Here is a 16,117-nt window from a genome sequence, read left to right as displayed (position 1 = left end):
CAGTCACAGATGAGGAAACCTCAGGTCAGGGGTGCTGGGATCTGAACTTGGCCTGACCTCAGAGCCCTTGCCATGCCAGGCTGTCAGAAGAGCCCTGTTCTGCCCAGCTAGCATCAGACGTGGCTGCTTCAAAGATTTCCCTTGCTTTTTTGGAATTCAAGCACCACCCCCAAAGCTATACACAAGCATATGCATTCTGTAGTAATTGAAAACACAAAACTTATCTGTCAAGTCACTTTTAAATATGCTCATTTAGTACAAAAAGCAAACTTACCATGAAATCTATTAAAAGTCTCTTCAATAGTACTTTTATTTTTTTACCTGAAAGTTGAATACCTACTTTTAAAGGAAATATAATATCCTTCAGGTTTAGCTAGGCTGACTTTCTCCTGGACACGAAAGGGAATCCTACCCTAGGAACTAGAGGGTTGGGCCTCTGTGCTGTTTGTTTGGATGTGTGTGCCTGTGTGCCTCTCTCTGCTCTGTCTCTCAGCAGTGAGACCTTGGATGTGTTTGCTCATGAAGATGCAGTATATGGCTTGTCAGTGAGTCCAGTGAATGACAACATTTTTGCCAGCTCCTCAGATGATGGCCGGGTTCTCATTTGGGACATCCGGGAGTCTCCCCATGGAGGTAGGGTCACTGTGCAAAAGGCTGTTGGATTGTGTTGAAGAGTTTTATGTCAAATTCGTTGTGGATCCAATTTATAACCTGAGTGACCTGGGTGGGAGGAATGTAAAGGGAGAGGAAACGCTCACATGGGGGCATAGATGTGTGTCTAGAGGTCCCACCCTACCCCTAAGTACTCAGAAGTGAGGTCCCTTGCCAATCCTCTCCAGCCACCTGGGACTCGCCACCAACACTTGTTCCTGTAGTAACACCAGTGTCTTGGTGTTTAGTGGCCCCCAGGAACAGAAGATGTGGTGCCTCATTTCGGAGGGTAGCAGGCAAGGGCCAGCTCAGTGCGTGGTTCTGACATGCACACATTCTTGGTTATTTACAGAGAGGGGGGTGTTACGCATTTTCTTGCATCCTAATTTCAGGCTTGTTATTTTGCTGAAAGAACCACAGAACCTCACCTTTACTGTGTATATGAATTTAAGATGATGGTAGATGTACTCTAGGCGGGGGTTGGGGATGGGATTATCTGGGTGAGTTTGTCCTCCAAATGTGCTCTTTGAATCTCTGAAGAGTAAAATGAAGAATTGTTTTGTTGAATTTCTCTGAAGTTCTTCCGGAAATGCATCTTTTCAGCTCATTTCCTGTAGAGATTTTTCTTTGTAACTCTGCCTGTCTTCAAAAGCTCTTTTCTCCAGCACTAGCCTCAGTGCCACCCCACCCCACCCCCACCCTGGGTACAGTTTTGTTGTGAGAGCGTACATAGAGTTATTTTCCTGCCTGCCTTGTCTGGCGGGATCTGGGTCTTTTTGATTATTCTGAGCATTTAACATGCTGCGCCGTGCTCAGTATTAAGGTTCATGCTCTAAGAGAAGCTTGTTCTTAGGGTTAGGCAGATAAGGTAGCTGCAAGCAGCGGCTGTGGCTGAGTCAACTAGTGCTTTGTAGGTGAAATTCTCCTTTGAACTACTTGCTGGCTGAGATGACTGAGCCCCCTTCTGCCCAGGGCCTGAGATGTATCACACATGGAAATTACAGACTGGGGAATGCTTTCTGCTGTTGCTTCTAAACAACTTCCACAGGAGTACATCCTCCCAGGTAGCAAGTAATTTCTTCCTCACCTGGAGCCAGCTAATATATGCAAAGGGCTGCAGGATTTCTAGATGAAGTTGATTAGGAGCTGGCTGGATGCAGGAAGTTCAAGTATTAGTTACCCCGTTTTTTAGTGTTGCAATACTGGGAATTAAATCATAAAATTCTAGACAGACCATTTTCTTTTCTGTGGGGAGCAATATGACGAGAAGGGATGCTACACTATTGTTTTTACTTGTGTTAATTTTTCTTATTGTTTTGCTTTGTCTTCATTAAATCTTTGTGTAGTTTTAAAATTTCTAATTTCTAAAACTAATAAATTTGGATTGAGATATAATAACCCTACCGGTAATTGGTCATGCATTTTTTTCAGCTCACGTGGAATTCGGTTTTACTTACTGTAAAACAGCTTACCTTCCCATTTCTGTTTTGTCTGAATAGATGCTATATTTGTATTTCTGAGTTATAGCTTACAGTTTATGTATGTTAAAGTTGCTTTTTTCTATGTTCAGAAAGTGTATGATAGGACTTGTTGGGACCTTGTGAGCAAGGGTGACCAAGCTGGGGTTCCAGCCCATTGGGGTGATTATTAAAGTGCGTGCTCCTCCTACTGCTTTCACGGTGGTGCTGGTCTGCCTGCTACTGGCCCCGAGATGCCCCAAATAGACTGATTGTAAGTTCTCTCTTCACAGAGCCCTTCTGCCTGGCAAACTATCCCTCCGCCTTTCACAGTGTCATGTTTAACCCTGTGGAGCCCAGGTTATTGGCCACAGCCAATTCAAAGGAAGGAGTGGGCCTCTGGGATATTCGAAAACCTCAGAGGTGAGTCTCCTTTATTCATAAGGTGTTAAAACTTTTCCCGCCTCAACTCTCAAGTAATGTGATCAGCCAGCAAAGTTTGCGAGAACCTCTTTGGCAGCTGATCGCAGTTGGACATCTCCTGACTTGTACCGGTGTCTGAAGCTCTGGGAGCCCTGTTCCCAAGGGACAGGCAGTACAAGGAGCCCACACTCCTTGCTGAGTAGGAGTCTGGCCTCCAGACAAGGCCAATTCCGGGCTGATGTATGAAGAGTGAGCGCCTCCCTTCAGTACTGCCTTGTGTCTTCAGGCCCAGGTTTCCCCGATGCCTGGGAGATGTGCTGGGGAGTGGAGCGGGTGGGAGGGGAGATGCCAAACTCATGGGCGCTGAACCAGGGATTCTTAACCCCAGGCTGGAAGGGTTCCCTAGATGGGCTTTGGGAAAACTGGGAACCTCAGAATCACATGGGAATTATATTGTGTATTCATTTAAGTGCATTTTTCTGAGAAGGGAGTTTGCTTTTTTTCAGTTTCTCAAAAGGACCAGTGACTAAAACAGTAAAGGTGAAGAGCCACTGCTCTACAGTGTTAGGAGCCTAATGTGTTTCCTCTTCTGTTTGCATTATTAAAAGACTACACTTAGGACCATCCTGAACTGATGGTATGAATCACTGAAGGGAATTTCAGGCATCATTAGGGACATGTGTGATGGTGGCAAGTAGGAGGCTCTTTCCTGTTCCTTAAATCCCATAAGGGAGGGACAGCCTTTTATGGCACCTGTACATAAAGCTGGCCTTGCTTTATGGAAGACTTACGTGCATTGCCAGCTCCTCTGGAAATTCTACGTGGAGGTAACCTTCCAGTTTTTAAAGCAATATTGCAGAAGAATATCATGGAAAGTAAGTGAGGTTACGATTTATTTCATGGGCCTCAGATGAAAGGGGCCATTTAAGTACAGAGGATTATCTTCGTTGGTGATTTTTAGTCTTAGCTAATTCTCTCCATGGTGCAGTCAGAGGGAGTTGGAACTATTGCAACAGATCTGTGTAGCCCAGAGGGGTGTCCCTGGTGTTGAGGGGGGCTCCCTGAGATTCCACAGGGCAGCAGAGATTTCTCCTGCTGTTTCTGTTGCATACACATCTGGCCCTTGCTTGTCCACACTGCTGAAATGCGTGTAGTGCAGACCCCTGCTGTGGCTTGGGGAGGTTCGTCTCTGCCTGTGTTGTCCTGTGTTCAGCTGCAGCATTCTCTGTCATTTCAGGCTCTTTAGGAACAACTGTTCTGCCTCATCCATACTTCAAAGGGCAGGATTTGGACTGATTATGCCAGCCTTCTCCCTACCTATCTCCCATACTTGCCGTTGTAATGAGTAGCTGGCAACTGGACACTGAGCTGTTCATCCCCAGTGGAAAGCTGAGTAGTTCATGATGTCAGAGTGTCTTGAGAGAAGAGGGGAGTTTAATGTTGTAATTCTCCTGGTCTCCCAGCAGGTTCCCACTGTGCGTTGTATTTGAGCTCTCCTCCCCTTTCCACTTGTCTCCTCACTTCATACGGCTTCTTTCTTTTTAAAAAATTCTCAGTCAGATTATTGTTTTATTTTTTCAAAGTAACATTTATTAGACTTAGGGCTTACTTCCAGAGAAGTGTAATGAAACAAAAAAAAACAGTCTCATCTGCAGATCCTCTCTTACTTGTATGTTTTTTAAATATTTGCTCATCAGGATGGTTATTCTCCTTCCTGGTCTCTAGTCAATCTCTCCAAAGGTAAGAACCACAGTGAACAGCTTCTTACATATTTTTCCAGACATAATTTAATGCATAGAACAGCATGTATGTGTATACTTTAAAAATTTTCAACTAAAAGAACCATGTAATAATACCCACTCTTCTCAACTTCGTTGTTCAATTAATAATATGTATTGGAGGTTTATTCATATCAACACTTACAGATCTAGCACATTCTTTTCATGGCTACATGTTATTCCATTTATATGATGCACCCAACAACCAGGACTTCTTGTTATCAGTTTGGGCCATAATAACCGTGCTGCATGGAACCCGGTTGCACACCTGTCTTGGCCTGCCTTTGCAGAAGTATTTGTAGGGAATCGCTGCATCAAAGGGTATACGTTTTTATATTTTTGATAAAAATTGTTAAATTATCCTGCTACCACCAAGGACTGCACTGATTTACAAACCCACCACCTGTGTATGAGACCGCATGTTTCTCCAGGCCCTCACCAACACTTAAACTGTTGCTAGTTTTATGGGGGAAAACATTATCTTCTTTTTCTGATTACTCCTTCAGTTATGGGTAAGGTTATGTTTCTTTGGTGATCAGTAGTTTTCAAAGTCCATATGGGAGAAGAGCCATCTCATAAAGCTGATTGGCATCTCGACTGGTTCCTGTCTGACGAAGGAGGCGGTTCCTGTCTGACGCCGGGGGCGCTAGGATGTCTTTCCTGTTTCTTTCAACTCTTCTGAGGTTCTATGTGGTTTTATGAATATGAGGCAGAAAGGAGGCTTGAAATATTCTTGGGGTCCAGTTCTTTATCCACTGGTGTTTTGGGATTAAATTATAGATCTTGTTTGACTTCTCTCAGTACAAGTTGGTATCGGGGAGGATGAGGAGCCTTTTGTCTTTTCCATGAAGGATTAATTACACTGATCTGCAGTAGATGATTTATCTCCTAAACACAGCTGCCTAGAAAACCCAACCCAGATCTTGGGGCAATTCTGAATCCCCTGGGAGGACAAGCCTGGAACTGGATGGGTCTATTTCAGGGATACTTAAAGTCGAGGGAAAGATTTTAGGGAATTTGTGAATCCCTCATAATTGTATGTAAAATTGTTCCTTATAATTGTAGGTAAAATTGTGTGTGTCTGTATCTGAATGAGCACACATGGCATTTTTTTCCTCAGGATGGGGGAAGAGTGCTTACTAGTTTCTCATAGAGATCCTTGACCCCCCAAGAGGATGAGTCATTTGGTGTTCTAAAGGTTCTAGATTTAGAGCTTACCGTGGTTCCTTAGCAGGCTAAGTGACTTCCAGCTTATAATAGCTTGAGCATGTGAATGAATTCTGGGCTTACTTGGGAGGCCTACTGGCCGCCTAGAAACAGATGTAATCACCATGGATCAATAAGGGGTCCTCATACCGAACGCTTTTTCCCCCTGACTTAACCTATGGTTATTCCATGCTGGGGTGGTTTCTCTGAGCTACCCCAAACCTAAGGTGTGCTTCTCTACTTTATCTTGCTGACCCATAGAAGTGTGAGCAGGCTCCTATTTTTCCTGCTGGTTTCCTGAAATGAGCTGATTAAAGGGCTGGCAGGTAGAATAAAATGTTAGCTCTAGAAGGGACTTTCGTTATCATCTGATCTGATTTTCTTATACGGAACTAGTCCAGAAAAGGGGAGGGAGAAGAATTTGATGGTTTAGAGTGTAGGACCTGAAGCCATGCGTCCTGGGTACAAATCCAGGCTGTTGACCTTAATAGCCACGCAATCTTGAGCAAGTTACTTCGCCTCTCAGTGCTTCATAATAACAAACAATAGCTAACATTTATTAAGCATTACTTGCCAGGGATAATGACAATTACATGAATAATTCCGTATTTAATCTTTATGATAGTCCTATGAAGTAGTTTCTATTACTCCTATTCTAAGGATAAGGAAATTAAGACACAGGGAGGCGAAATAACGTGTGTGTGTGTTTCATGTCCACCCCCCTTTTTAATCAGGGTCCCTGTACATTCTACTTTGTGCCTTCTTGCAGTAGAACTTGTTAGAATTCCTTTCAGATGTTTCTAATACAGACCTGTCCAACTCTGAAGTCTGAGTCCTTTAGACTTCCTGCCTCTAAAGTTAAACCGCTTTTCGCTGTCTCCTGGCCCAGCCCCTGTCTACATGCTGGCTTTCCAAGTTCTTGCTCTTCTAATAATGGAAACCTTCACGTACTATTTATTTTGCTGCAAAGCTTTAGAACAGAGATTGTAAGCCTGTTGCCCATAGGCCAGATTTAACCCACAGAGATATTTTGTTTGGCTTCTATGATGTAATAGTGTTTGGAAAGTTATACAGAAAAATCACAGTTTCTGATGTCTCTTGAACAGTCAAAAGATCTGATATCATTGGACCTTTATTTGCATATGACAGCAGGTAGCTGAAGCCGAATCATGAATTCCTCTTTAAACCTTTCGTGTATGTTAAGGGTCCCACCACTCCTTGATGTTGAATCCCAGGGTGCTTCCTTCATTTATATTATTTGCTTGGCCCTGTGTTCATTGGAGTTTGAAAGGTCTGCTTTAGGGATTTTAGGGGTACTCACTGGCCATAGGGTGGGGAAATTGAGTGTAAGTGACTGTATAAGAGAGAAAACTTCACATATGTAAGTGTACATTACATTTGTGGGCAAGTTTGCACTTACTTCGTTTAGATTATTTCTCCTGATGTCTTCAAACCATCCTCTCCTTTGTCACTGCCAACATCCCAGTTATATCTTGGTTGGACGGGTGCAGTAGCTGAGATCCTCTGACATCAACAATGTTCAGGGAAAGTGAAGCTTACCCGCTGTTAACTCTCCTTGTCTCACCCTTTTCATCGTCTGTTTTGCTGTCTGTTCACTTACCACCTCTCTCCCTTTTCATATGTTTAGTTTCTGTCAGGAACTGTTAGTTCTGTATCAGGTAACAGTGTCTTGCTTTGACAATGATAATAAAGAGTGTTCTTTCCCACTCTAACAAAACGAAGGCAAGCCAGGAATTCTTGTAAAGACTTGCCTTCCAAGATAGTGCTTTTATGTGTTGTGTAAATGACACATCTGAAAATGGGCAATGAGTGCAAATTTCTGTTATCAGAAAGAAATTGCTGTTAGGACCGTGCCTGGCTTTGGGGGCCTCTAGGGCAAATGTCTGTTCTGCAGGGCCTTCGCCACTCCAATTTCTGTAGAGACTAAATTAAGTGGAACTCCTTGCCTCCTGAACAATCCAGACAATCTTTGCCACATTGCATTTGAGGGGTGCTCATACTATTATACGGAAAATAGAGCCTGGGGTGCAACTTCAGAGGCTGGAAAAGGCACTCATGCGCTGATGTATTTTGAAACTTTAAGGAATAAGGCTCTCTGGACCTTGACTTCCTCCTTCTCAGAATGCAGGGCCATCAGGGTAGAAATGAAAGGTATGTATGAAAGAAACAAAACAGAAAATTGGATTTCATTCAAATTAAGAACTTTTGTTCATCAAGACACCACTAAGTGAAAAGATGAGCCAAAGAAGGAGCCATTATCTGGGGAAAAAATATTTATACATGTATTGAGCAAGAATTCATTCTATAATGTGCAAAGAAATGCAAATCAGTAAGTAAAAGACACAAAACTCAATTTTTAAAATGAGCAGATATGTTGAATAGACACTTAAGAAAAGAAGATATCCAAATAGCCAATAAACTTTTGAAATGTACTCAGCTTCATTACTCATGAGGGAAGTACAAGTTAAAACCACAATAAACTACTCCCTGAATGGTTAAAATTAAAGAGAGTAATAGTAGCAAGTGTTGACCGGGGTGTGGAGCAACTGAAACTCTCATGCGTTTTCGATAAGGGTAAATTGGTACAACCACTTGGGAAAACAATTTGTCAATGTTGAGTAAAACTAAACATAAGACTCCATGACCCAGCAGTCTCACTTAGGTATAGTTACGAGAAATGAGTACGTTTCCATCAAAGACATGTATAAGAATGTTCACAGATGCTTTATTCATAATAGCTCAAAGCTGAAAACAACCCAAATGTCCATTAAAGAAGAATGGATAAGTAAACTACAAAATAGCCATACAATAGAATATTAAACAGACATAAAAAAGAATGGACTATAAAAACGCACATTGACATGGATGAATCTCATAGCCACAATGTTGAATGAAAGAAGCCAGATACAAAAGAGCATAGGACTACTCCATTTGTACGCTGTTAAGAAACAGACAGGTTGTAGAAGTCATAATATTGGCTACCTCTCGGTAGAGTATTAACTTAGGAAGGCATGAGGGAAGTTTCTGAGGCTCTATATCTTTATCTGGGTAGTAGTTTCATGAGTGTATGCTTCTGTAAAAATTTATTGAGCTATATGCTTAGAATTAATGTGATCTGCAATATATTATATCTTAAAGTATATTTTTTAAAAAAGAATCCAAGGTCACTATTAGCTTCAAATGGGTATTTACCTCCTTCCCAACGATTCCAATTGTTGTAGCACTATCAATCCTTTAAGGAGCAGCTTGAAGGGAGAAAAGAGGGAGAGAAGAGAGTCAGGAGGACCCAGCAGTTTAGATGGTATTATAGAAAACCGCAAGAGGAAAGCTGGGGATCATTGCAGTTGTCAGAACGATTAGCTCTAATCAGAGGCCGTACCTTCTGTTCTGGTCAGCCACTCCTTCGTCTCTTCTCCCACTCACCCGTCTTTCCTGTCTGTGCGTACATGCACAGTACTCAGGCGAGTGTCCATCCACTGCAACCTGTAATAAAAGCTTGTTTCCTCCCTAAAACTGGATTCCTTTCTTAACTTCTTTGTTTTTATTAATGTCACTCTTATAATCATCCTGGCTGAAATCCCGGATCCCATTTGACTCTTGTCTCTTCGTCCCTCTGTTATAACCAGCTTTGCTCTGTGCCTGGCCACTATTTTCAGTTCTTAAAGCCCCTGCCCCATTTCAGGCCCATATCACTCTTTCCATAAGGTAATTACTGCACTGGCTTCTTAACTTGTCTCTTGCTTCTGGCATGGAGCACGTGTCCTTAACCATCACTTTTGCCATTATCCTACCTACCCAGGAGCTTTAGTGGCTTCTCGTTATTTTTTTTCATGGCCATATCCCCAGAACTTACTATGTGGGATGCTCCAAGAAAACGTTTTCTGGAATGACTGTATGATCTCATTTACTGGGTAAACTAAAACTCCTTAGGCAAGCAGTCTGCCCCTTCTCTGGTGCCAGTGTCCCTTCTTCCTTTGTATTCTTCTTCCACATACAAACACAAGAACACACTTTTTTCTGGATTTTTCTTTGCCTGTTCAAGTCCTAGTTAGCCCTCAAGGTCGAAGATCAAACGGTAACCCATCAGGGAAGACATCCTTGCCACATCTCCTTATTACATGCTCTTACTGCTTCCTTTATTCCCTGTGTCCCCCGCACCTAACAGTTTTGGCACAGAGTGTGTTGAATGAACGAAGCTTTCCCTTACGTGTAGAAAAAGGGATTGCTCTATATAGAGTCTCTATAAAGTACTGTGGTCTGTGGCATCCGTGTCACATGGCTCAGTCCTTGCTTTTGCCGTCATTGCTTATCTTTCATATGACTGTGTCCCATTATCCAGCTAGGACCAGTATTACGTCTTGCTTTCTTTCCTAGTGCCCAGAAATTGCTGCTCAGGACGGAGGCACTTGCCTAATCTGTACTATTACTTGTTATGTTTTTCTGTGGATTTTTAAGGGCCGTGTTTTATTCATCTTTAATCTCTAGTGCCTAGTGTAGTGCTTAGAATGTTACAGATTGTCAGTAAATATTGAATCAGTGCACAGTGTTTTACCCCCAAAAGTCTGTATTTACAAACTAGCTTTCTATCTTTAATGTTTACTGGACCTGCCAATTCCCTGAGTGTAATGGCATGGATCAAAATGTTGTCTCTAAGGAATAAACCCTTAGAGGAGGTTGTAAGGGCTCTTGCTGGGCTTTGAAAGCCTGTCAGTTAGGTATGTCTGGGAACCAGGGATTCTGGTGAAGTCGCTTTCTAGCATTTAGGCCACAAGGTGGAGCTCTACAATCAGCTTTGTCCTCTGGAATTCACAAGGGCTTCCCTATCCTAAACCAGTGATTCTAAAACTTGAGAGGGCATCAGAATCACTTGGGGAGCTTGTTAAAGTGCCCTTTTCTGGAGCACAGACCCAGGGGATTGAATTGTTGATCTGGGTTGGGAATCTGCCATTTTTTAATAGATTCCCAGGTGTTTTAGCACTTCTGCTTATCATGTAAGATGGAAGCTGTGCTTATTCAGAGGTCCTTGTTGAACTTGCTACTGTGCTCATTCGGACCCAGGGTCTTTGGGCTTTAGGCCAGAGCTTCCCTGTGTCCATTCCTTCTCACCAAGCACAAACATAACAAAAGATTAGCTTCAGACCAGAGCAGCTGGGGAATGTCTGGTCAATGCCTGGGAGTTCTGCAAGTATGTACCAATTCGTATCCTTTTAATACTCCCAAGTATTGTTATTGAGGAGGAGGTGATATCAAATCTCTAAATCAAGTAGACTTTATTATTTTAAAATCAAATCTTTTTTCTTTTTAAAAAACTTTTTATGGTAAAAGAAATTTCACATATAAAAGTAGAATAGTAAAATGAATTCCACTATAGCTGTCACCCAGCTTCAATAATTAACCCCAGGACAATCTTATTTATTCCTCATCTGTGACCTCCTTTCCCAATTATTTTGAATATATTTCCATATAACATTATATCATTTCCTCTGTAAATACTTTAATATGTATCTCTGAAAGTTAATTCTTTTTTTAAAATTTAGGTAAAATTCATATAACATGAAATTTACCATTTTTAAAGAGAATAATTCGGTGGCGCTTAGTACATTCACAGTGTTGTGCAACCATCACCTCTATCTAGTTCCAAAACGTTTTCATCGTAAACCCAGACCCATTAAGCAATTACTCCCCACAAGCTCCTGGCTCCCACTGATCTGCTCTCTGTCTCTATGGATTTACATGTTCTGGATATTTCATACATCGTATGAACTTCTGTGTGGCTTCTTTTGCTTAGCATAATGCTTTCGAGATTTATGCACATTACAGCAGTATTTCATTCCTTTCTATGGCTGAATAATAATTCTATTTTATGGCTGTACTATACCACATTTTATCTATTCATCCACTGATGGACATTTGAGTTGTTTCCACCTTTGCCTATTATGGACAATGCTACTAGTAATATTCATGAATAAGTATTTGTGTTAGTACCTGTTTTCAGTTCTTTTGGGTCTATAAGTAGGAGTAGAATTGCTGGATCATGTGGTAACCCTATGTTAAACTTTTTGAGGAACTGCCAATTTACTTTACATGAAAAGATAATCATTGCATATTTAATTAGTGTTTAAATTTCCTTGATTGTCTCATGACTGAATCGGTTTTTATGAATCAGGATTTAAATAAGGTTCATGTAAAGCAATTAGTTGATATGGCTTCTTAAGTGTCTTTTAATCTATAGGTACTCCCATCTCTCAATTTTTTGCTTGCAATTTATTTGTTAAATTGGATCTAACTGGATTATTTATCTTAATGGAATTTCTTGCATTTTACATTATACTGGTTGCATTCTTATACTGTCATTTAGTGTGTTCCCTCTGATTTTGTTCATAAATTGGTATTAGACTTAAGGGCTCTAACAGATTCGGGTTTGAATTTTTTTTGTGTGTGGTAACAAATATTTCATAGTGTTGTGTATATCCATCCATAAGGAAGCTAAATATGTCTAATTTTGTCTCTCCTTTTGTTTTAAAATACATTGACCAACTTCTTAGGTTAGCTTTTTAAAATAAAGGTAATGCTGGTGAAGATGTGTAGAAACTATATCACTCATACTTTGCTGGTGGGAATGTATAATAGTACAGCCACTCTGGGAAATAGTTTGGTAGTTCCTTTAGAAATTAAAAATGAACTTACCACATGACCCAGCAGTTTCACTCTTGCTCATTTATCCAAGAGAGACAAAAACTTATTTTCACATAGGAACTTGTGTATGAATGTTCATAGCAGCTTTATGCATACTAGCTAAAAGGTGGAAACTACCTATATGTCTTTCAGTGGGTGAATAGTTTTAAAAAACTGTGGTACATTTATACCACAGAATACTACTTAGCACTACAAATCAGTGAACTATTGATACATGCAACAATTTGGATGAACCTTAAGGGAATTATGCTGCCTGAGAAAGCGCATCTCAAAAGGATACTGCATGGTTCCATTTATGTAACATTCATGAAATAATACAGAGATGGAGAACAGATCAGTGGCTGCCAGGTGTTAAGATGGGAGTCAAGGGGGTGGATGTAGCTATAAAAGGGCAGTACGAGGGAGTCTTGCTGTGATGGTACAGATAAGTGTATTAATTGTGGTGGTTACATGCAGCTATACATGTGATGTGGTTGTTTGGAGCTACACACGCACATACGCACACAAATGAGTGCATATATAACTGACAAAATTTGAATCAGCTCTGTAGATTATATCAATGTAAATTTCTTGGTTTTGATATTGTATAATAGTTATGCAACATGGTGACATTGGGAGAGGCTTAGTAAAGGTGCAGAGGACCTTCTTGTGTATTTCTTTGAAACTTCCTCTGAATCTATAATTATTTCAAAATAAAAAGTTAAAAAACACACATAATACATAATGTTTTCCTTTTAAAACTGTCAATAAGGCTAAAGTCCCTCTGACTACCTCTTCCCGTCCTGGTGCCTTGCCCCCTCCTCTGGGGGTAATGAGTGTTAGGAGTTTATAGAATATGCTTCCAAAACTTTTTCTTTGCTTTTATATGCTTATACATGTATCCATAGAAAAATAATGTGGCATTGTATTTATATGCATATGTGTTTTTCACACAAATGTTGTATTACTATACAGTTATTCTACATTTTGACTTTTTCATTCATCAATATGTGTTGGGAATTTATCCATATATTAACATATCCAGATTTATTTTGTTTCTTTTGCCAGTTAAGAATTTGAGTCAGCTCTCTGACTCTCTGTTGAGCGTCAGCTGAGATTACTCCCAAAAGAGTCTCATAGCACGTGTTCCCCTGATTACAACACTATTCATGTTATAGAAGGAAACTGATGGTTTTCTTGTCCCTCATTAGTCCTTACGGGTGTCTTCTTCTCTTATTTCACCTTTGAACCCATGAGCCTAGCACAGTGCCTAGAATAGTTAGCAAGTATTCAATAAATGCATGCGTAAGTAAGTTACTGAACTTACAGGGAAAGGTGCAAAGTGAATGGCTCAGATGAAGACTCCTGGCCCTGAAGCAATGTCATCTGATGCTATTCTTTTTGCTGGTGGAATAATCTATCTTCTGAGTGTATTCTGTCAAATTTTGTTGAACCAAGGAGCAGAAAAATACTTGCTGGTCTTGTTTCTGCTGCTAATCTTTTGTGCAGTCAGGGCTAAGTCACGTAACCACTTAGGACCTTGGTCTCTTCCGTTGTGAAAGGAGAATAATGTTCCCCCCACTGCCTACTTTATAAAATTATTGTAAGGTTTCGATACACGTTGCGTACACATAAACATTTTGGATATTAAATTTAATGAAGAACTTGTTGCTTCTCCAAGGGGTATCTATTGTATAATTCTTTCAGTGAATTCTTCATAGTTTGAACTTTTTATTTTACAGTCACAGGTTTGACCACTTACATTTTATCTGTTGTTAGTCACATATTTTAGATAGGGACTTCTTATTACACTCTCAATAATCTTGGCTTCTTTTACCCATGAATTTACCTATGTATGGAAGACTTTCCAAGAACATTACTAATGTTTCTGGATTCTACATAAAATACTTTGTGTTTTGAATCTTTTTTTATTGCAATAATACAATTTTGCCATTTATGTATGGATGCTTTGGAAGTGGGGTGCTGGCTCTGCAGAAAGAAACTGAGTGTAGTTTCAGACCTAACCTGTTGACTGTGTCCAGTGCTAACCAAGGCCTGTTAGTACTTAGAAATCTATCAAAGGAGGGACATTATTTGCCTTCGTTGAGCAGGATGGTGAGGGTCACTGAAATTTTCAATCCTTTGAAAATTTTTTTTGACTGTTATTATATGAATTTAAAGTAATAATTTAATTTTAAATTTAGCACTTGTACCAGAATCCTGTGGGTCAGGATATTATTTGAAATTTCCATTAAGAACCTCTTTAAATTCCCTACTCTAATTTATTTCTCAAAGCTATCTTTGGTGGTCCCTAGTTAAAGAGGAAGTATGTATGAGATGGCATTTTAAAATAATGTATTTTCTTCATATTCATTGTAGAAAAACTTGGAAAATAAAATGAAAGGTATAAAAAAAATACCTAAATCCTGCAGTTTAATTAATGTATCTTTTTGTTGGTCTCAGTACATCCATCAGTCCGAATGTTTATCACTATCAGTTTTTAAGTATAATTGGGTAGGGCATGTATTCAAAACCTTTGGAATTCACTGGTCACTTTCTAAAACCTGATAGATGAATTTTTTTTTAACTTGCAATTGACCTAAAATTTCATTATTAATTTTCCTTTTGAACTTTCATTCCGTAAATTATATATAAGATATAATTAAGATACCTGATTACCAAACAAACTCTTCCTTCTTGTTGGCTGATTATTAGCAGGTAGGTGGATTTCACTCACTTGAAGGATGTGTGGCAGTGTCGCATGGAAAGGGGGAGACCTGGGTGGTCACTGGCAAATCATTTTACCTTCTGGACCAGTGAAAGGGTTCGGACTTGGATGATGTCCTTGCCTTTTCCTGTTTCTCTGATGTTACGCTGCTCTGCTGCTTGCCTCTCAAGATTAGGTTTTGTGGGTAGTCAGGAGCCATGTGAACCTTGGCGGTGCCTGTATTTTTTTGTGTGTTTTTTTTTATTTCCCTAAATCAGGGTTTTTCAAACTGCTGCTCATGATCCATTAGATCATGTATTCAGCAGCTATTGAATGCCTATTATGTGTCTGGCACTGGTTAAGCACTTGGGATAAGCAGGGAAAAAATACAAAACCTATTTGTCTAGCGGGAAAGGACAAATAAGAAACTAAATAAAATACATACAAATATATGGTGTATATGATGGTGATTCATGCAGTAGAGAAAAATAAAGCAGTCAAGGGAGACAGGGAGTATCGGGGAAGTTTTATTTTTGCACAGGGTGTCAGGAATAAAGAAGTGAATGAACCATGCTCCTATCTGGGGAGGAGCATCCCGGGCTGCAGGGTCTCCAGGTGCAAAGGGCCTACAGCAGAAGCATGCCTGATGTGTTCTAAGAACAGTAAGGAGGCATCGTGCAGGGTAAGGTAAGCTCTGGGAGGTAGAATCAGAGACATAAGGGATGAGTAAGGAGGGATTGTCTAGGGCCTTGTTGGCATTGGAAGGAATTTGGTTTTTACTCTGGTTGAAATGTGAAGCCACTGGATGATTTTCAGCAGAGGAATGATGTCATCTGACTCATAGGTCAGCATCCCTGGCTGTTCTGCTCAGGATAAACTGAAGCATGGGCCAAGAGTGGAGGCAAGAAGACGAGGTAGGAAGCTCTTTCAGTGATCCAGTGGGTCATGACATCAATTTAGATGTCACAAGTATTTGTTAAATAAAAATATAGAATAGAAAATCAGTGCATTGAATATAGTAGGTGGTAAGTATTGTTTAAGGAATTTATGCTAAGTAAGTGTGGGTGTACTGCGATGCAGTATAAAATGTACTTGTTACAAAGGGTTACTATATAAAAAGTTTGAAAGCCATTATTCTAAGACATTTATATTGCTGCCAACCAGAGGTGACTTTCATTTTCAGACACATTCTCAGTGAG

The 16,117-nt window shown here is 40.3% G+C and overlaps 1 protein-coding gene across 4 annotated transcripts in view; it reads left to right on the top strand.

Moving 5' to 3' along the window:
- DCAF5 (DDB1 and CUL4 associated factor 5) overlaps positions 1 to 16,117 on the top strand; it is an 85,183-nt gene that overhangs the window by 27,718 nt on the left and 41,348 nt on the right. For 3 of the 4 annotated variants that reach the window (XM_019733487.3, XM_019733485.3, XM_074327301.2), the window contains exons 4-5: positions 494 to 633; positions 2,402 to 2,531. In XM_019733487.3, coding sequence (XP_019589046.1) covers positions 494 to 633; positions 2,402 to 2,531 — 270 coding nt within the window. The remainder of the gene's footprint in view (positions 1 to 493; positions 634 to 2,401; positions 2,532 to 16,117) is intronic. The other variant, XM_019733486.3, reaches the window with a different exon arrangement.

Source organism: Rhinolophus sinicus, chromosome 3 (assembly GCF_057876585.1).
Source record: "Rhinolophus sinicus isolate RSI-liver-muscle chromosome 3, RSI-T2T, whole genome shotgun sequence".
Taxonomy (NCBI): Eukaryota; Metazoa; Chordata; class Mammalia; order Chiroptera; family Rhinolophidae; genus Rhinolophus; species Rhinolophus sinicus.
The sequence above is the reverse complement of the archived record's forward strand: the minus strand, read 5'-3'. Positions and strand labels throughout refer to the sequence as shown.